The following is a 19,597-nucleotide window of genomic DNA, read 5'->3' as shown; positions in this document are numbered from 1 at the left end:
TCTTTCTCGCCCTTCCCCCCTCTCTCAAAATCAATAAAAACATATCCTCGGTTGAGGATTAAAAAAAAGAGGGAGACAGAATGTTCACCTGTGAGAGCGTTTTGCATTTCAGAGCACTTAAGATTCTTGCTTAGTGAGTGAGACCAGAGGTGCTTTAGCAGGAGTCAGTGCTGTCAGTTCTCCCCTAACCATCGGGCATCTGCCCGTCCTTCCCTGCACACTTTCCGTCCTACTTCAGGCCTCTCGTGAGCTTTCCTGGAAAGGCCTCACATTTAGTTTCATCCCCTTCCACGTGCCCTCCTTACTGCGCAGTGTCCGTCTGTCCAATTAGAATGTGATGGTGTCACTGTGTCCAGGATTAGGCAGTAGCCCCCTTGCCTGCAGGGTGACATTTCAGTACCTCACATGGTCCCTAAGTAGGGAATTCATTATGTCACCCCAAGCCTGTGGTTTAAAACAGCAGCGTTGTTTGTGTGTGTGGATTCTGTGGGAAGGCTGGTAGGCCTGGGCCCCGGGGGTATCTTGTCTCTGCTCCCGATGCCAGAGGCCTTTATCGACTGAGAATGGGTGAGACGTCAGACACAAGTCCTTGGGTCCTACCTTTGTGTGAGACACTTGGACCTCAGCTTGTGTCCTTGGGTGCCTTTAAGCACAGGTACTCGTAGAAGCCTAGTGAGGCACTTTACTCTCCTCCTGATAACTTCAGTGCGGGCACGTGTCCCGATGAAGCCCCCGTCTGTGACCGCACCCCTGTTGACGATGCCCTTGCGGAGGCTTTCTTCTCCCGTCTCTGTAACTCCTCCTTTCATCAGTTCAGAAACTGCTCTCTGGCTTTTCGGTGGTGAGTGGTCAGAGGAGAAATTATGGAAGGAGCAGAGGATTGTCTTGATTTTTTTTTAATTTGTAAATGAATCTGCAACATTTTAATAGAACTTCTTTTTTTCTTAGGCACAAATATTTAAGCATGGAAAACGTGATGACTGTTTACCCTATGGTAAGGCTCATTTTTAAGAGGGTGTGTTTGCCATGGGAGTTTATCTGTTTAACGTGTTATTTGCAGGTGCAGAAATCTATCACATGCTGTAGCAGGACACTGTCCTAGTTTGTAGTTTTTTGCTTTGTGTGTGTGTGTGGGCCGCTGGGGGGATGAGGTGGACCTCGGGGGAATAAGCTGACTTTTGGGCTTTTTCTAGGAGGTCAGGGCTCCTGACGCTGGGTCTGGATTCCAGTGACTTGGCTCGCTTCCTGGGGTCCCAGTCACAGCTGTGTTCTTCCTGTAGATATGGCCACATCTTTTGTGCTTTTACTTCATTCTCTTAATTTTATATAGAACCTCAACTTATAAAAATAAGGCTGCAGAGAGGAGTGCTACTGGTCGCAGAGGGATTTCTGTGTTTTAGAAGATAGAGGAATCAGATTTGACTAGTAGAGTCTACTTTCTAAAAGGAGTTTTCATCATGGACACTTTGTAGCACGTATACAGTCAGAGAATGAAGGTACAGTGAACCCCACATTCCTGTCGAGGCTTCAGACTGCTCTGCTCCTCACCCACCCTCTGCTGCCTCTCTGCACCTGTGTCCCTAACAGACAGAGACTCTTTCAAAGACATAACCTGGTATTATCACACCTGAGAAAAGGAGCAGTGATTGCCCAACATCTTCACATGTTGTCTGTCCTCCGTGGACTTGTGTACACAGCAGGGGTCTGTTTTCAGTCAGTCAGTTACACCCGGTTAGGGCTGCACACTGGGCCTTTCAGGAAATTACTCGGATGCTGTTACAACTTGTCGTGAAACCCTGCCCTCCTCGTCTCTCACATGAGATGCCATTCCATTCACCGTCGTGGCCTCAGCTTCCCCCGAGGTCCACCTCATTCCCCCCAGCGGCCCTGGCAGCATTTCCCTGCCCGTGGAGACCTCCCGGCAGGCAGCCTCACCCCGCTGCTGTGACCACTCATGCCCGGTGCTGGCTCCCCTGTCAAACAGCAGCAAACAGCAGCAACCCCAGAGTCATGTGCGTCATGTTTTGTAGTCTGTAGCGTAGGCTGTTCTCTATGGAGAAGAGCCCCTCTCCCTCCCTCGGGCTGCTCTGTTCTCCCAACCTCTGGATCTGCTACTTCACCGGGAGAAAGTTGAGCAGGTTCACTCTCGCTGCACTTGGTAAATGACATGGGACGAAGGGGTCTTCATGACATGGGGCTCGGGTTCATTGTGAACTGAGGCCATCACTGCCTTCGGGGTCCTGTGGCATCCATCGTCTGTGGTTTAAATGCTGTGGACATCCAACACAGATGCTGCACATTGGAAGTGGGCGGGTAAAATCCTTCCACCAAACTGAGTCGCATGTGCTGTTGTTCGCAGCTGCCACTGTTCTCAAGTGCCTGGACGGCTGCAGGATCCCTGACAGCAACCAGACTCTGCTCCGGAAACTCAGGGTGAAGCTGGTGCAGCGGCTGGGCCTGACCTTCCTGAAACCCAGGGTGGCGAAGTGGAGGTTGGTAGACCAAGGCGTGCCCGTGTGTGTCCTGAGCGTCACTTGGCGGGGCCCGTGCTTTGTGTTTTTGGTGGCGGTGGTGAAGTAGACTGACTGGTAGAGTGTCCTCTGCTTTCATTTCTTCTCGAGTGTTTCTGATTTTGAAAGGAACAGCCAAGTGAAGAGATGCACAGGGCAGGTGTGGGACGGGTGGCACTTCCATGCCTCACCAGGTGTCACCTCCCAGCACCACCTCCTGTTCACCAACCCGGAAGCTTTCCAGACCCCATTCTTTTGGGTTTTTATGGAGGCCCCATTACACAGACATAATTGATTAGATCATTAGCCAATGGGGAGTGATTCAACCTCCAGTCCCTTTCCCCTCCTAACCCTCCAAACCACGTGGTTGGTTCCCCTGGCAACCAGCCCCCTTCCTTAGGGGCTTTCTAAAAACCACCTCATTAACATAACAAAAGACAGCTTAATCCAGAGATGGACTAAAACCCAATACATAGGGTAGGGCAAAAGTAGGTTTACAGTCCTGGCTGGTGTTGCTTAGTAGGTTGAGCATGGGTCCATGCACCACAAGGTTGCTGGTTCATTCCTGGTCAGGGCACATGTCAGGGTTGGGGGCTCCATCCCCAATAGGCTGTGTGCACGAGGCAGCCGGTTGATATTTCTCTTTCACATCAATCTTTCTATTTCTCAAATAAAAAACATAAAAAATATGGTACATCTCCACAATGGAATACTATGCCGCTATAAAAAAGAAGGAACTTTTACCATTTGCAACAGCATGGATGGAACTGGAGAGCATTATGCTAAGCGAAATAAGCCAGTCGGAGAAAGATAAATATCACATGATCCCACGCATATGTGGGATATAATGATCAACATAATTTGATGAACAAGAATAGATCCAGAGACAAATGGTAGGGGAGAAGGGGGTTAGAGAGCAGCCAGAGCACTATGTGAATGCATATTAGCATATCCAATGGACACAGGCACTGAGGCGGTGGGGGCTTGCCTGGGGTGGGAATGGGGGGGAGAGTCAATTGGGGAAAAAGAAGACAAATGTAAAACTTCAGACATTAAAAAAAATTAAAAAAAAAAGAACACACATAAAACACATAAAAAATAGGTTTACAGTTAATATGGAAAAGAATACAAAAGTTAACAAAAGACAGCTGTTTCACATACCCACAGCTGTAAACCTACTTTTTCCCACCCTGTATATTTATTATAAATCACAGTATCACAGCTGAATAACAGAGAACCTAAGGCTGAGCAGCTTAAACATTGCCTTTTTCATATCACCCTTTCTGCAGGTCAGGAGTCTGGGTGTAGCTTTGCTGAGCCATCTTGTCTGGGGCTCTCACAAGACTTCCTGAAGGTGGAGATGGGCTGCTGCCATCTCCCGGCTAGGGCAGGCGCGCTCCTCCCCCAGTTTTCTCCCAGGGGCCTCTCTCAAGGCAGCTATTAGAGCGGGAGGGTCAGCGGGACACAGGCCAGAGTCTCTTCATGGCTCATCGCAGAGCTATGTCCCCACAAAAGCCAGTCACTGGGTCCGGGGGACCCCAGGGAGGGGATTGTGTGACTGTTTGGAGGTGGGCCACCCAGAGAGCTGCCTGCTAAGTTGGAAACCGAGATCCAGAAAGAGACTCATTCAAGGCCACAGTTGAGTGTCCGAGCTGGTGTTCGAGTCCTGGGTTCTGGAGTTGACCTAAGGCTGCAGCCCCCAGCATTTGTTCTGTAACTTGACTTGGGCACTCTTAATGCTCCAGGCCTGTCCCAGCCACCCTCGAGGCAGGTCCTGTGTGCTTGCCACCTTCCAGAAGGAAAGGCCCTGGTCTGAGTGCCTGGTGCACATCCTCTCATCTGTCATTGTTGCAGCCCTCTGTGTTGGGCATTTTATAGGTGGGGAAACTGAGGCAGCAAGAGAGTCAAGAGCTGGGCAGAATCATACAGCTGAACCAGCCTGTGCTGGCGGGAGATGGTGCCGGTGGCTTCTGCTGGTTGGGAGGAGGCTTGTGGGTGGCGGACAGAATCTATAGGCTCCCTGTGCTGAAGGACAGTGTCTGTGGGTGAGGGCAGTGGACTAGCTGGAGCGCCGGGGTGATGTGGGGCTGGGAGGTGGAGCGTGTGGCAAGGTGCTGCCAGCTGTGAGTGAGGATGAGGCCTGTGGGCGGTTCCAAGGCTGCCCGGCTGCCTTTCCACCTGCAGACGTGACAGCCGGCACTGAGGACTCTGAGTCTTTGGGAGTTTGGGTCTGATTCTGTGGCTACGGTTAGTCATCTTTTCCTGGTGGTCTCGGTGCAGATCCCAAGTGACACTCAGTTGTCGATTTCCATTGTCCAGATTGTTTGCTAGGCTCTGAGCTATGACAGTGGGCCTAAGGTCAAGTGTGGTCCCTGCAGGTACCAGCGTGGCTGCCGCTCCTTGGCTGCGAACCTGCAGGCCAGCACCCAGAGCCAGAGGGAGGCCCGGACGCCTGTCGAGACCCCTGACAGCGAGGAGGGCTATGACGTCCCTGAGGAGGTGGAGAGTGTGATAGGTGTGTGGCCTGCAGCCTGAGCGGCTGTCGGGGCGGGTGGGAGACGAGGCTCTGTCCCCACTTGCTCCCTGCAGCGCTTTGGTGGAGGCTCTGAGGTCAGTCTGTTGGCTGCACCCCCACTTGCCCATTTGTGCCATTGTCACATGACCTTCTTTGTGTCCATTGAGCATGTGGCCTGCAGTCCATCCCCATCCCCACGAGAACATCCATACCCGTGGCCATTGGGGTCCTGGACCCTGAGATTCTACCACTGTTGGCCTTCATTTCCACCTCACTCCCAGTGTACATCAGACTCCCAGGCCTCACCTGGCGCTCCGAGCTCAGCTTCCTTGGCCCCAGCCGCCCACTCCCACCTCACAGAGCTCTCCACCTGCCCCACTCTCACCCCAGGTGGCAGTTCCTGCTGAACACAGGCAGAGTCATCAGCAGAGCCTGCTTCCCCACCCCTGCCTCATGGCCAGGCCCCACACGCAGGGCCAGCCTCTGCCGACTCCTGGTCAGTCTCTGCCTCTCACCGATGGGCTCCCACTCTGGCATTCACTGCTCCAGGCTCCCTGTGCTGAAGGGCAGTGTCTCACCTCCTCCCCGATCGCACCCCCAAGGTTCCAGACTGCCCATCACAGAGAGCTCGTCCGCCTGCACAGGCTCCTGTTCCTCCTCCACGGCAGGCCTTCCCTGGGGCCCTCCGTCAAGGTTTCCACCCACTGGGCTTGCAAGGCCCTTACCGTGAGGGCTCTGACACCATCCCCACTCCTTCCGTCCGGCCTTTGCATGGCTTTTCCTGAAGTCGGGCCCATCCTCAAGTCCCTGTCCCCGTCTGGCTCCTGTGTGTTTCTGGGGGCCTTGCTCACTGGCTCAGGTCACTGTTGACTCTGGCTTTCCTGGTGCTTTGTGCCTGGGGCCGCTCAGGTGAATGTGCTTCTGAGGCACAATGGCAAAAGTTGGCTTCAGATGGTTAGAACAGAGAAGGAAATGCGCTTTTCTTGTCATTAGAATGAACACAATTCCCTCCATGGTGCTCTCTCAGTGATGTGAGGGCTGGGTGCCTGAAGCTGGGAGGCGAGGCAGTGACTCAGGCGCTCACGGACCTTCCTTCCTGTCTTCTGCAGAGCAGCTGCTGGTCGGGCTGAAGGACAAGGACACGGTCGTGCGGTGGTCTGCGGCCAAAGGGTAGGTGACGCCATCTCGCTGAGCGCTGGGTGTGGGGGCTGGCGGCTTGTGAACGAGACCCCTCACCTAATTCAGCACTTCATGTGGAATCTGAGAACTGGGGTTTTTTCTAATTTACATTTGTTTTTTTATGTCCTAATTTTAAAGATAATCACTGAGGTTGACTTGAGGCTCCTTTATTTCCTTGGTTTTTTTTGTCTAGAATGGGCAGAATTAGTATATGCCAGTGTGCCTGTCCCACCCGCTGGTGTTCCCCACCCCCCACAGACACTCGAGGCCCCATTCAATCCCCGGGTCTGCAGGATGGGGCTGGCCGGCACCCTCTGTTATGCCTACACAGAAGGTGCTGCCCAGCAGGGCCAGGCCTCCCACAAGGCAGAATCTACCGTGGGGTGAGGGCACTGGGGGACCAAGTACACAATAGAGGTGAAGACGTCCATGAGCCCTCTGTTGTGGAGAAACATAAAATGGAGTGAGGATGCTGGGGGGGAGGGGTTCCCCCCAGGGGTTCCCCTGGGCTTCTGTGCTGATCATCCAGATACACGAGCACTCAGGCTGCAGGGGGCACAGGGCAGCATCTGAGTCCAAAGTCACGTCCGGTTGGACTGGGATGGGCTGGAGCGAGGGCCCTTCCTGGGGAGCTTGGCCAGGGCCTGGCCGGCAGGGCCTGTGCAGGGATGCTGGTCCCACATCGGTAGCCTGGCGGGAGCCTGTGGTTGGCGTCCACAGTGGAAGTGGGGCCTCCCGCCAGGCGCGAGGGTCTGCAGGTGCTGGGTGCTGCGTGCCCACCCTTTGCATCCGACCTTAGAGGCGCACAGAGGTGTGTTTGTGGCAGCCTCGTGGAGTCCTGTGGGGCAGGTGACTGTGGAGTGCAGTGTGTGCCTCTGGCTTTGGGTCAGCCTCTGCGTCCCCGTCTCTGGAGGGAGGGAGGTGGCTGGACGGCTCCTGGCCTGGCGTGTGCCTCCACGATGGGCTGGCGGTGCTGACGAACGCCCTGGCCCTTCTCTTCCAGAATCGGCAGGGTGGCTGGAAGGCTTCCCCAGGAGCTGGCGGATGACGTGGTGGGGTCGGTGCTGGACTGTTTCAGGTACGTGCGGGCGGGGCGGGGGTGGGGAGGGGAGAGGGAGATGCACTTCTGGCGGGAAGTGGTGGCTTTTCTCTCCGACCTTTTGCATTTTCTTTAATTGAGCTTCTTGTCAGAGCCCCAGAGTTATGTGTTTTTTTTTTCTGTTTGAAGTGAATTTGAGAACTCCCGGTATTTCTGATATATTTTATCAGCTTAGGTTTTGTTACATTTCGTAAACCTTAAGGGAAAAAGTCAGTCTTGAACATACACACATAGGTATTCTTAGAGAGAACCTGTGGTCTGCACTGTCCCAGGGAGCATTCGTGAGGATGGAATGTTCTGGATCTGTCTCTAGGGCAGCCACGAGCCACTTGTGACTATTGCGACTATAAAAAGAGGCTGGTATCACTGAGGTCTGAATTGTAAGTTTTACTTTAATTTTGCCAGATTTCAATGTCAACAGCCACACGTGGTGGTGGTTGGGTTGCACCTGTCCCAGCCTTGCAGGAAGTCTGGTGGCAGACGGCCTGCCCTTGACACGGGTGTGAGCCTGGGGCCTGCAGGTCGGGACAGGGCAGAGCCCAGGCAGCAAGGTGCTCCCAGGTGTGTGCACGTGCATTGGAGACAGGCGCAGCGAGCAGTTACTCCCGGGGGTTCATGCTCAAGTGTCATGCCTGGTTTCAGAAGCAGGTGTTTGGAGAACGGGTGCTGTTTGCTAGGCCAGTGGTTGCTCTCCTCCCTCATTAGCTGGTGGCTTTTCTTCTAGGATTGCCGCTGAGTATGGAAAGGGCACCGTCAGCACTTCTGGGTGCTCAGGTGTGTGTGTTAGTCACCGAGGCCGCTCCTCGAGCGTCCCTCAGAGCCCCTGCTCCTCCTCAGCGGTTTCTTCTTGACTTCGCCTGGAGCCTGCTTGGTGACAATGTCAGGAGTGCAGGGAACAGGATGTCAGATGTGGGTCATCTTTTTCAGAATAATAGTGCAATGTGGTCGGGGTGTCTTCTCGTGGAGACATCTCACTTCCCGCAGAAACGTACACTTCTTGTCGGGCCTGGGGGGCCCTGGACGAGGAACAAGACTTCCCTGTCTTTTCTGGCAGTTCTGCTGGCTTGTTTGAGGGCATCTTCCTGGAGTTCTGTCCTGGTGGTGTGGTGATGGGCATGCTGATGGTGCTAGGACCCTGCTGGGCACAGAGGTGTCCCTGGGTGGCCGCTGAGGGGGTGGCCATTGTTGAGGCCACGGTGGAGTGTCTTGCTGTTGAGAGAAGACGGAGCTCTGAGACGGGATTTGGGAGCTTTTCCTCTGGCCCCTTCTCCAGGGACGGCTGTCTGCCTCCAGCTCTGTTATCTGCTCCTTCCCTCTGGTCAGTTAAAGCTCCTTTGTATGGAACTCCCCCCTTTCCTCCCTCCCCTTCGCCGCTGCACGCACAGCCTCCCTCCTGAAGCCCCTCCCCCATGCATTGAACATTTTTTCTCCCAAAAGACACATCTCTGGTCAGGTGTGTGGGTCTTTCTCCAGTCCAGCAGTCTTAGTGTAGCTTCTCTTGTCCTCCTGAGTTTAAGCTCAAATACTCCTTTGCCTTTATTTTGTCATTTCTATGAACTCTGATTGTAGCTGGGCTGTGGTTCCCAGTGCAGCAGCCGAGTGCTCCCCAGTGAAATTGGAGTATTGCATTTCCTGTATCTGCTGATGTTTTAAACTTACAGGTGGGCTTTGGTGAGGCTTCTGGGCATCAGGTGTGGACTTCTGCACACGGGGCCTGGAGAAAGCGCTGTGGTCTCACGGTTCTGTGTGCTCTCAGTTTCCAGGAGACGGACAACGCCTGGCATGGGGGATGTCTGGCGCTGGCAGAACTGGGCAGAAGGGGCCTGCTGCTCCCTCCCCGACTCCCGGACGGTGAGTACCTGCTGTACGTTTGCTTTGAATCGTCAGGACTGTTGTAGACGTGGGTGCCTCGTCTCTCCCCATCTCCCCAGCATGGCCTGTGTGAGCCCACAACCAGGCCTGTGCCCTCACTGACGGGCAGTGTTTGTAGGAGAGAATGTGCTAGATCTCGCTCACCTTCCTTCTTATATGGGCCTTTCTCTTTCCTAATTGCTGCTTCTCCCTGCTGGGGAATTTAATTTAATTTAATCCTCACCTGAGGATATGTTTTTAGTGATTTTAGAGAGAGAGGAAGGGGAAGAGAGAGAAACATTGATGTGAGAGAGAAACATTGATCGGTTGCCCTCTGCATGCACCCCAACTGGGGATGGAACCCACACAGCCTTCTGGTGCATGGGACGATGCTCCAACCAACTGAGCCACCCGGCCAGGGTAGTTCAGGCTATCTCTTAGGATGAGGCAAGGTTTTACATACACATTTTATTTTTCTTTAAAAAATTTTATTTTTTAGCTCTGTGCTGAGAAGCCTTGTACATACACAGGTGGTTGGGAATGGCTTTCTTGCTTTAGCAGTTTGTCCTCTGACGTCACTGGACCTGCATTTTGGTGACCACCACCTGCCTGGTCGAGGACTTCCTCCCGAGTCCCTGGAGTGAATCCACCTCAGCACCACATGCCTCTCCAGGGCCTTTGTTGACATCTCAGGTGGGGTACCCGTGGGAGAAACAGGGCTGCTGTGAAGAGCCTGGGGAGGAGGAGCTCGAAGGCCCGCTGGCCTTCTCAGCAGCCCTTTAGGAAGCCAGGCTCTGGAAGCTCGTCCTCCTGCAGCGCTCCGAGGCCCAGGGCCCTGGGGGAGGCTCAGAGGAGCCAGGTGGGTCGTGCCTGCGCTTGGTGCCCACTGGGCTGCACGTGCACTCGCACGCTCACACGTGCACACACACTCACACTCACTCTCATTCTGTTTTAATTGTTGCCTCAGCTCTAGTCTCTTTTTTCACTGAGTTTATTATGGCAGAATACTCTAAAATAGAACACAGAGTTCACATTTGTCTCCATTTTGTGTCCTCTTAAAGTTTATGAGTTTATTGGAAAATTGGCAATATATACATCATTTTAGGAAGTGGAAAGTGAGGCTGCATGAATCAGAAAGTTCACTGTAACATTATATGGAATGGACTATATTGATAATAGCTCCACCAGTAATACACTTTCCCTCCTGGAAATAAATTATTTCTATAAATAGCCTCTTGATGTTTGTGTCTTATTTACTCACAACAAGTCACAATGTCCTCAGCACTTTAATGCTGGTGCTGAAAATGCTGCTCCTGGCATTTCTAGTCATTGTTACTTCACAACACAGTAGATTTAATGATACAGTTGAGACCATTTGTTCTAGTGTAAGAATTGTATTTATAAGAAAAGTACTTTTAAAAGATTTCCTATGACATGGCTTATACCTGAAAGTTACCTTTTAGTCCAACCTATTTCATTCATTTTATTATAAAAATAAAAGCCAGTGTCTAACTCATCAGTCTTAGAGTATGAGTCATTCAAATATTTTTACAGTCCCAAGCGGAAGCACCTTATAATATTCATGCTTAATATTTACAAAAAGTGAGCTGAATCGTAGCTTTTTGTGTGTTTTTTTTCTTTTTCTCTTTATGTGTATTTTGTTTTCTGAGAAGAAAAAACTGCTGTAGAAATGGACCAGATAAAAAATGCAGGGCCGTGGCGGATGTGCTGCCCTGCGACCTGCTTCAGAGTGTGCTGTGCCCAGCCTCCTGCCGGGAGCCAGCGCTAGGACACCCGAGTCCTCTTCCGGAGAGTGAGCACTCTGGCCGTGCCGCTCAGCTTCGTCTTCCTGGCTCCCTGCTGGGGCTTCCCCGAGTCCCGGGGGCTGGTCCTCTTCTGCCCTTTGGGTCTGAGGTCACTCGGAGGCTCCTGGCTCGCCGCGGCACTGAGAGCTGGCGTGTCTTGTGGGCAGGTGGACTCCTGGGCCATAGGCTCCCCATCGCCCACCCGGACGGTGCCCGGGCTGTAGGCTGCCAGTTGGCAGAGGGCCACGGCTGCCGTCTGCTTCTGCTCGTCGCTGCTGTCCACGGCCCGTGTGTCCTGGGCCTTCCCAGTGGGGCTGGTCATTGGAACTTCTTCAGAGCCAAGGCCGTTTTGGTTCGTCTCTGTATGTCCTGGCCCATCTCCAGAACCTTCCGGCCCGGTCTTCTGATCAGTAGCAGTGGCAGGTTCCGCCTCTGGCGCTGGGCTGTGGGGGGAAGGCCGCAGGGTCAGGGCATTGCAGGGGTCCTTCACCGAGAGGTTGAGAGGCACGTCCTGCAGCTCTGGGAAGTCTGCGTACAGGGGGCCGTGAGCTGCTGCTGGTCTGGCCTCCGGTTTCTTGGAGAGGTTCAGCGGGGCTATCCGGGAGCCGTCCTCTGGGCTGGGCGGCAGGGCCTCCATGCCTCGCGAGGTGCTTCCTGCCCGGGCCGGAGTGTCGATGTCCATGGCATCGAGACTGGAAGAGGCAAAGAGAAGAGAAGGCTTAGCAGGGACGTTATGTAGAAGAGCTGCCGTGTGAAGCTTTCATTTTATTTTTATTTATTTTTTTAAATATACTTTTATTGATTTCAGAGAGGAAGGAAGAGGGAGATAGAAACTTCAATGATGAAAGAGAATCATTGATTGGCTGCCTCCTGCATGCCCCCTACTGGGGATCAAGCCTGCAACCCGGGCATGTGCCCTTGACCAGAATCAAACCAGGGATCACCCGGGACCCTTTAGTCCGCAGGCCGACGCTCTATCCACTGAGCCACCCGGCTAGGGCTGTGTGACTCTTTTAGAGGGAGTCTAACCTTGCTAACTGAGCACAGCCAGAGACACGCCGTGGGGGTTCTGAAGAGGAGACGTCCTTACCTTTGTGGAGGGTCGTCTCTGTTTTCTGGAGCCTGGGAGTCTGGGCGCTCGGTGCTTTTCTGGATGGGCTTGAAGGCTGTGAGGCTCCGTTCTGGCTGCTGGAGCCTTCCCAGGGCGTTCGCCGTGGGCTTGTCCAAGAGGTCGCCCAGCCCAGTGCAGGGCTGGCTTGTCTGTGTGAAGTTGGTGGGGCTTGGCCTTCCCGGGGAGCCCGTGGCCGCGCTGCCTGCCCGTGGGCTCATCTTGGTCCCTTCTGTGTCCCTCTGCCTGTCTTTGGAAGGGTCTTCAGCCTCGGCAGTCGGACTCTCTTTCTCAAACTCCGTGTGTTTTTTGTGGGAGTGGGAAGGGTTTGACTTGGATGGACTGGAGGCTGGGTAGACCAGGGCAGCTTCTTCCAGCAGGTGAGAGCTCTGATCCTGTGAAATACCAGGGACGGGCGGGAGTCTGAGGCCGTAGGAGGAAAAGGCAGACTCCGGTCTGTAGAATCCATAAGGAATTGGCAAGTTGGGGTGGTACTGCTGGAAAAACCGGTAATGGTCGTACGTCAGGGGGGACGGGTGCAAGTGCTTGGGCATCGGCCCGGGGTGAGACAGGAAGTGTCTTTGGTCTTGGGCCCCGAAGACTGACAGCAGGGGGGTGTCACACTCGGGCGAGCTCCCGGCCGGTCGGTAGGGGGAGTAGATGGTGGCCAGTCCATGCTCCGTGTAAAAGTGGGGCGAGTACTCGGGAATTGTGGGGTGCATGTAAGGGGAAAGGGCCCCAAACCCCTTCGTGGGAGGGATTTTATGTGAAAACTCGGGCGGGAGGAAAGGCGAGCCAGCTTTCCAGGGGTAGGCAGGGGCGTGGAATGCAGACTTGGTGTGGAAAGTGGTGGCCTTGGCGGTGGCGCTGGGCAGTGCCAGGGCCTCGGGAGCCTCGGCCTGTTCTGGCCCTTTGAGTCTGTGCTCTCCGACAGGAACAAAGGCCGACGGCCGCACGACGCCTTCCAGAGCAGGCGGGGTGCCCGCCGTGGCTTCTGGGGCTGGACCCCGGTGCTCGGCCTCCTTGTGGAGAGCAGGCTTCTGTCCAGGGCCCTTGTGGGGCCCCCGCAGCTGCAGTTCCAGGTTCTCCTTGGCATCATCCTTGGCCAGGCCGAGTGGGAGCTTGGTGTCCAAGTGGGGGAGGCTGTGTGGGACAGACTTGGACGCGGCGGGCTTCACCGGGGGGTCCGGCTGATGCGTGGACTTAGGGTCTAGAGGGTTAGACTTGGGGCACTTGGGGACACGGTCTTGCTCCGAGACTAAGGTGATGGAGTTCTTACAGAGACCGTACTTCATGTGGTTGAAGAGATGGGACTTCTCATTGCAGGTGAAGGGACATTGGAAACACTTGTACTTGAAGGGCTTTCCCGGAGGCCTGGGGATATAATGCGGCTTTTTGGGCTTCCGCTCTTTGAGAAGACTCATTTTCCTCTTGCGGTTCAGGCTCCCGTTCCCAGGGGTCGGCTCACAGCTGGCTCCTGTTGGATTCGCACGTGGTGGTTTTAAAGGCGTGCTCTTGCTTTCCTTCCCACCGCTCTTACTTGAAGCCAGCTCCACGCGCTGCGGGTCTGCACAGGAGAGTTGCGCTCACGGGGGGACTGGGAGCTGCAAAGGAGGAGCAGAGCCTTAGTGACAGGACACTGGCTGGAGGGCCAGTGGGGCAGCCCTGTCCGTACAGTGATCGCTGCGGGGTCGACCCAAGGCACCTGGAGATGCAGGCGATGTAAGATGTAACCACCCGTGGGTGCGGGCAGGGTGAGCTGCCTCCGCTCAGAAACACGTTTTCTGTTTTCTCAAATCTGACCTGAATTTCCTTGGGGCCAAGAGGAGTGTGGAGTGTGGAGTGTTTGGTGTCAGTTCTGAGAATACCTGTCATTCTTTGAGTTTTGGGAACCTTGTTTCTGTGACCTGAGGCCTCAGATGCCAGAAAGGTTGTGGACTGAGGGGCCGAGTGACTGCTGGGATCCTGCCCCGACCACGCCCACAGTTTCTGGCCTGAGTCACATCACAGCGCGGTCTGACTGCTGAACGTGACTGCCGGAGGCCTGGCGCTGTGCGTGTGTGTTCCCTGAGAACAGGGAGCATGTAATTATGACGTTCAGGAAACACTGCTCGCCGGGGCTGCCCTGTTTAAGCAGGTTGTAGTCTACGTGCAGGCATTAAACATACTTTTGCAAATTGGATCCCACCCTAAAGCTACTAATGTCACAGACAGTTACGTCGTCTCTAGTACAGACGGGAGGGGGCTCCACACACTCACGTGGTTTGAGGTGCTGTCAGGGGAGCCTGTGAGTGACCCAACGTCTGGTTCTGGTCACTGCCTGTTTCCACTGCCCACCTGGTGAGTGGTGGGGGGTAGGTCCATGCAGCGCCCCGTCCCTGCCTGGCAGCAAACACAGATCCCTCTGCGAGGCCGAGAGCGTGGCAGGGGTGCCTGCCTCTCTCCTGGCCTGGCCTCCAAATGGCAGGAGCAGAGCCTTGCAGCCCTTCTGGCCGCGGGGAAGGCAGTGATGGTGCCTGTTTTAGAGACGGTTGGATCATGGTAAGAGCCCTTCAGCTTTTAACCTTTAGGAAGTGGGCCCTGGGCCACACCCACTCAGGTCTGGCAAGTGGCTGGCAGGGCTGTCCCTCCCAGGGCCTTGGGTCCCAGCTTGGGCTGCTGGGTGTCTGGCCTTCAGGTTACTTTTCCTTAGGGTCCCCCCCCCCCCCCCCAGGCTGCACTGCAAGTCTCAGCCCTGTTTCCTTCAGAGGCTCCGCACACGCACACCCTGGGCTCTCAGCCTGCCTCCTGCCAAACTGAGACGTGGATCTGGGAGGACCAGCCCCTGGAGTGACTGTGTCCCAGAGAAACGTGTGGGTGGGGAAGGCGCCCTGAGGTGTGAGCACTCCATTTGCATAAAAATGGGAAAAGGAAAAGGTCTTTAGCTTCTGTATATTTTCAGGCACTTAAATACAAGGTTCAAAGGAAGTGACTTAACGAACTTTTCAGCTGCAGTTTTGATTTAAGGCCTGAACAAGAGTGGCGGATTTCACACACAGTCTCCACACGGGGGTGGGGGTGGGGGTGGGGGTGGGGGTGGGGGGCACTGACAGGAAAGCAGCCTTTGTGTGGGAACCTAAGAGACTTGCTTTCACAGCACAAGGTAGCTGCTTGGGTCCCACACTCGGGAGATGAGGTCATGGGCCCTTCGGGAGGAGGGGTGGAAGTGGGAGGGTGGAGCTTTAATTTTCACTGGATACCTTAAATTCTAAGAACGCTGTCTGATTTTATTCTCAGCAAACTGGTTTCTCTGCTCATGTATCCTTATTTCTTAAAAATACAAAGAACCACTCTCCCACCCACAACCTGCCTCTGTGGAGCTATTTTGTCACCCAGTTCTTTCAAATACATGTGTGTTTACGGAGGTGGTTGGAGTAGAAAGAGGCTTTGCTGAAGCCTAAGCCTTCCGAGTTTCTGCAGACGGGACTGAGGGACGCATATTGGATGTGAAAGGAGACTCCTGGCTGCCTTACAACGCGGAGAGGGGGTCCCGGGGTCCTCCCCCCGAGACATTCATCCCCCTCCTCTTCTCCAACGCGTGTGGCCAGGAGTTGCTCGGCCGTGTCAAAGCCGAGCAAATGACACTCGTCATCCTAGCTCTGCGTCTTTCTAATGTCCCCGCTTAGTTAGCAAAGACGTGAAATAATTCTTTACGAGATCAGTCCATACCTTGGGGGGCAGATACTCTCTGGGTGATAAAAGCACAATTTCCTTGCCGCCCGTCATCAAGTGACTCCAGCCAGTGCCGGGCCAGCCAGATAAGTAAGTCAGCGGGGCCTGTGGTGGCACGCCTCATTATGCTCTCTGGTTCTGGAGGCGTGAGAATCTCTGCAAGTCAGCTTCCCAGGGTTGTATAGGATGTGTTATGGCAGAGACCTGAGCACCGGTGATTTCATCACTCGCTGCAGCACCATCCCAATGATGACAGTTGCAAAACGTTTATCAGGTGCGAGCCCTGAATCCCGGCGATACCGAGAGTGGACTCGGATCCACCCCCTCCAGCATTAAAACACGTGAGCGCAACTGAGCAGAAAGTTCCCTCCGGATTTAAGAAAATGATGTCAGGTTTAGAAGCAGTCTTATCTAATGTTGCTAATACTTTTAGGCAAAATATAAATAGACCCACGTTGGTTAAGGTTTCTCAAAGATTTATAGGAGGCAAGTTATATGTACGTTATAGTATTACCCAAAAGAATACTTTCGGAAATGATTGTTTTATGTTAATATGTACTTTTTTCACTCAGATGTTGACTAGACTTCTTGTTGTCTGGCCGGTTGGCACACAAGGACAGTACACAGGCTTCAGGGGATGACCCTTGGTGCCGTGTTGTGGGAGGTGAGGGTCCTAGGGTCTCGTTGTTGGAAGGACAGCCCAGACTGGAGTCACAGGTGCAGCAGTGGCGATTGTGCCACTCTGGGTAAACTGACCGCAGGGTTGCACAATCGCTAATTAAAACAAGAAGCACAGCGGCTTCAGGTGCCCGTGGAGGCAGGCGCAGTTCACTCGGCCTTAAAAGTGCAGTCATGCCAGAGGAACCAGGCGGGTAAAAGTGAGGCTGTTGTGGGCTTTCGAGGGGCAGCCTATGGAATGATGGATGTCCGTGAGCTCTCCTGCCCAGGGACGGTTTACAGGGTGACAGAACTAGAACTGAAACTGCTGGTGTCAGGTGTTCCCAGAAAGGGCCTTGTTGCCACAACAGGCCAGTCCAGAGCTGTAACTGTTTGTAGGAAGTGGATTTGCATTCAGAGGGAGATTTCTCTGGGGGACGTGAGAGGTGCTCCACTCTCCTTTTCCTGGGACTCGTGTTTCTCAGTTAACACTTCTCTGGAGAGCTGCATAGCGAGACGCTAACAGAGCAGGACCCTGTGACTTGGCTTTCCATGTTAGCATCTTTCAAATTCAGGCGTCTGCCTGTTGAAAGGTTTCTGTGACTGTGTGTTCACCCTCCTGCCCTCCCACTGGGCTGTCTCTGCCGGCTCGGAGGGAGCTGGCAGGTCGCACCTGCTCTGACTGAGCGGCTCCGCTTGCGGCCACCACCATCCTGTCCTTCAGACTAAGCAGCTGTACCCCAGGGTCCACGCCGGAGGCAGAGGTCGGTCAGTGGGAGGCACAGGGCGGGAGCCCTCACAGAGGTTTTCCTACTTCATTTAAGTGTCCTTTTTGTGACTTTTCAAGCATTTTAAACATCTGCTTTTGCTAAGCTGATTGGCTTTTTTGCCTGTGGGAAGAGCTGGGAGCAGCGTCTGGCTGCCTCCCTTCTCCCCCTGCCTGGCTCTCCCCAGGGCGTGTGCTCTCCCCCGGCGTCCGGGCAGAACTGCTTACATGTGGTTTCAGTTGGCCACAGGGCTGTTTGCCTGCTGTGAAGCAGGGCACTGCCTCTCACTGTCTCTGATGGCTTCCCAAGTATGGACAGTTACTGTGGCAGCCGAGACGGTGGTTAGGAGAATAGTGAGTGGCTGGCAAGTTTAAAAAGTTTCTGAGGAATTTGAACTCTGAAAAATAGATGAGAGGAGGAGATTTAAAAAAAAAAACTTTGATAGGACAAAATAGAGGTAATTATAGCTTAACTTTATGGGACATTGCTGTGCCGGGCTGGGCAGCTATCCCATCATGCCGTGAACCTGTGCACTGAAACCCTGCCTCGGTGTGTCCGGAGTCTGGCAGAGGCCTCGTCAGGTGGAACGTTCTGAAGGGCATGCTATAATTACGATATTGTGAGGTGGCGTTATTGCATAACTCAGGGACACGCCATTGTCGCCTACCCACTAGGGTGTTGCAAGAACAAGATTTGTGAGTTTTACTCCAATGGAGCTTTTCCAGTGATTAGCCGCCACTCCCTTCCCAGACTTTTGGGTCCTTACAATGCAGGGTAACCTTCAGGACCACCGGGCCTGGGGGAAAGGCGCTTCCGCGAGGGGTTTGGGAGAATAGGTCCAGGGGCCCCTGGTTTCAGCCGAGGCCCCACGTCCCTGACCGCTCTGCACAGTGAGGGCACAGCTTTAACGCTCTGCTGGGGGCTGTCACCAGAGCCCAGGAGCCCATGGTGCCTGCCCGCTTGTCCGCACAGAAACAAAACCAAACCAGTTCAAAGTCGGGGAAGACTCTGGTCATGCAAATAGAAATTAGGGTAGAAATGCAGACAGACGGTGCTCAAACGAGGTCTCGTCTCACACTTGGCCAGTAATTTGGTCAGTAATTGTTCTAATATACAGATTTATGCAAACTTTTATAAGAGCAGCAACACACACTTCCTTCTGACACAGAAGGATCCTCTTGGGTTAAGTTTTTTTTTAACCTTATGTTAAAACAGCACTTATTTTAAACTTTGACATTTTAAAAGGTTTTAAAATTAAAGAAACTATAAAATCAGCAGCTGTATAATCACATTTATGTATATATATGATCTTTTCTGTTGAAACTTATAGTTTATTTTTAAGGCGAGGAAACATATAAGCAATAATAGAAATTCGAGTTCTGTTTTGGACTGTGTGGGTTTTATGGTAGAAATGAGGGACTTAACTCCCAGGTAAGCTTGTTCCCAGGCCAAGAATGCAGCGTCGCCTTGTGAAAAGTTCTGTGATCATGGTCAGCTTTGAGGGGTGCACCTGCTGTCTAGGTAATCTCGGAAAACAGCAGGGCAGCCAGGGACTTGCCGAGCAGGTAGTTTAAGATTCAGCCGAGAGTAGTTTTGAAAGAAAAGGTGAATTTGAGAAGAAATAATAGGTACTTACCGGAGGCAGGCAGCGCAGGGAGCGGGAGGCGCGGTGGGAGGCGGACAGTGCCCAGGAGCAGGACTGTCTCAGCCGGCTGCTCTCAGAAACTGAGCGGCCGCCCCAGTGGGAGGGGTTTAAGTGGAGGAGTTGCGCCCTCAGGGCCTGGAGATGCACCTGATATTCCTCCTGCCCGCAGCTACGATTCATGTGTTTGCTCCCACGTGTTTGCACCCACCGAGCTGCCTCAGAGCAGCGTCACCCATGGGCCAAGCCGAGCACCACTCTGTGCCTCCCAGAAGCTGCCTGCTTCCCTCGTGGGTGCCAGCGTAGCGCCATGGAGTGCTGGCCAGGCGTCAGGGCCACAGGGTCAGATGTGTTCCTGGTTAGAATAGAGAGGAATAGGGCACAGGTCAGACTCCCATAAATATGTGATGTTGTAATGAAGAAGCACGTGAGCCCTTCCTCCAGCAGCTCCAGCGCGTGGAGGGAGCAGCAGGCAAACGCCGGCATTTGGTCTGAACCACGTCTCCCCCGACGGAGGCAGACACTCTGGTGTCTTCTCCCTGGGTCTGAAGGAGACAGCTGCTGCCTTTCGCCCTTTACCCTGTGCCTGGCCGTCTTTGTCCTCCCTCGTCCTCCTCGAGAGCCGGGAGGGAGGGAGACAGGCTCAGCGTTTGCCTCCCCGCGGGGACCTGCTGGCGCTTGCCCGGGACCGGTCGCTGGCCTAGCTCACTGCAGGGCGGGACTGCAGCTGCCGTGGGAATCGCACACCCTCTC

General features: G+C 54.0%; 2 protein-coding genes across 4 annotated transcripts in view; one reads left to right on the top strand and one right to left on the bottom strand.

The window, feature by feature from the left end:
• Positions 1–19,597, top strand: part of TBCD (tubulin folding cofactor D) — a 92,793-nt gene that overhangs the window by 22,749 nt on the left and 50,447 nt on the right. Inside the window, exons 8-13 of the mRNA XM_006106632.3 lie at positions 949–994; positions 2,360–2,492; positions 4,889–5,025; positions 6,135–6,195; positions 7,208–7,282; positions 9,060–9,154. Coding sequence (XP_006106694.2) covers positions 949–994; positions 2,360–2,492; positions 4,889–5,025; positions 6,135–6,195; positions 7,208–7,282; positions 9,060–9,154 — 547 coding nt within the window. The remainder of the gene's footprint in view (positions 1–948; positions 995–2,359; positions 2,493–4,888; positions 5,026–6,134; positions 6,196–7,207; positions 7,283–9,059; positions 9,155–19,597) is intronic.
• ZNF750 (zinc finger protein 750) lies at positions 9,621–19,043 on the bottom strand. 3 transcript variants are annotated; one of them, XM_023747421.1, is made up of 5 exons: positions 18,839–19,043; positions 17,430–17,599; positions 14,327–14,583; positions 12,050–13,671; positions 9,621–11,651 (listed from the first exon to the last, which is right to left on the bottom strand). In XM_023747421.1, exons 4-5 carry the CDS (start codon positions 13,489–13,491, stop codon positions 10,940–10,942), a joined length of 2,154 nt encoding a protein of 717 aa, XP_023603189.1. In that variant the 5' UTR covers positions 13,492–13,671; positions 14,327–14,583; positions 17,430–17,599; positions 18,839–19,043; the 3' UTR covers positions 9,621–10,939. The 3 variants fall into 3 exon arrangements, with proteins under 3 accessions (XP_023603189.1, XP_014304073.1, XP_006106688.1); XM_014448587.2 differs by lacking the exon at positions 17,430–17,599; XM_006106626.3 differs by lacking the exons at positions 14,327–14,583; positions 17,430–17,599.

Source organism: Myotis lucifugus, unplaced genomic scaffold, assembly GCF_000147115.1.
Source record: "Myotis lucifugus unplaced genomic scaffold, Myoluc2.0 scaffold_871, whole genome shotgun sequence".
Classification (NCBI taxonomy): Eukaryota; Metazoa; Chordata; class Mammalia; order Chiroptera; family Vespertilionidae; genus Myotis; species Myotis lucifugus.
The sequence above is the reverse complement of the archived record's forward strand: the minus strand, read 5'-3'. Positions and strand labels throughout refer to the sequence as shown.

Excerpts from the sequence above, each read along its gene's own strand:
- ZNF750 (XM_023747421.1), bottom strand. The coding sequence starts at position 13,491 with ATGAGTCTTCTCAAAGAGCGGAAGCCCAAAAAGCCGCATTATATCCCC. Across the intron at positions 11,652-12,049 it reads AGAGACGACCCTCCACAAAG|TCTCGATGCCATGGACATCG; the intron begins GTAAGGACGTCT and ends TGCCTCTTCCAG.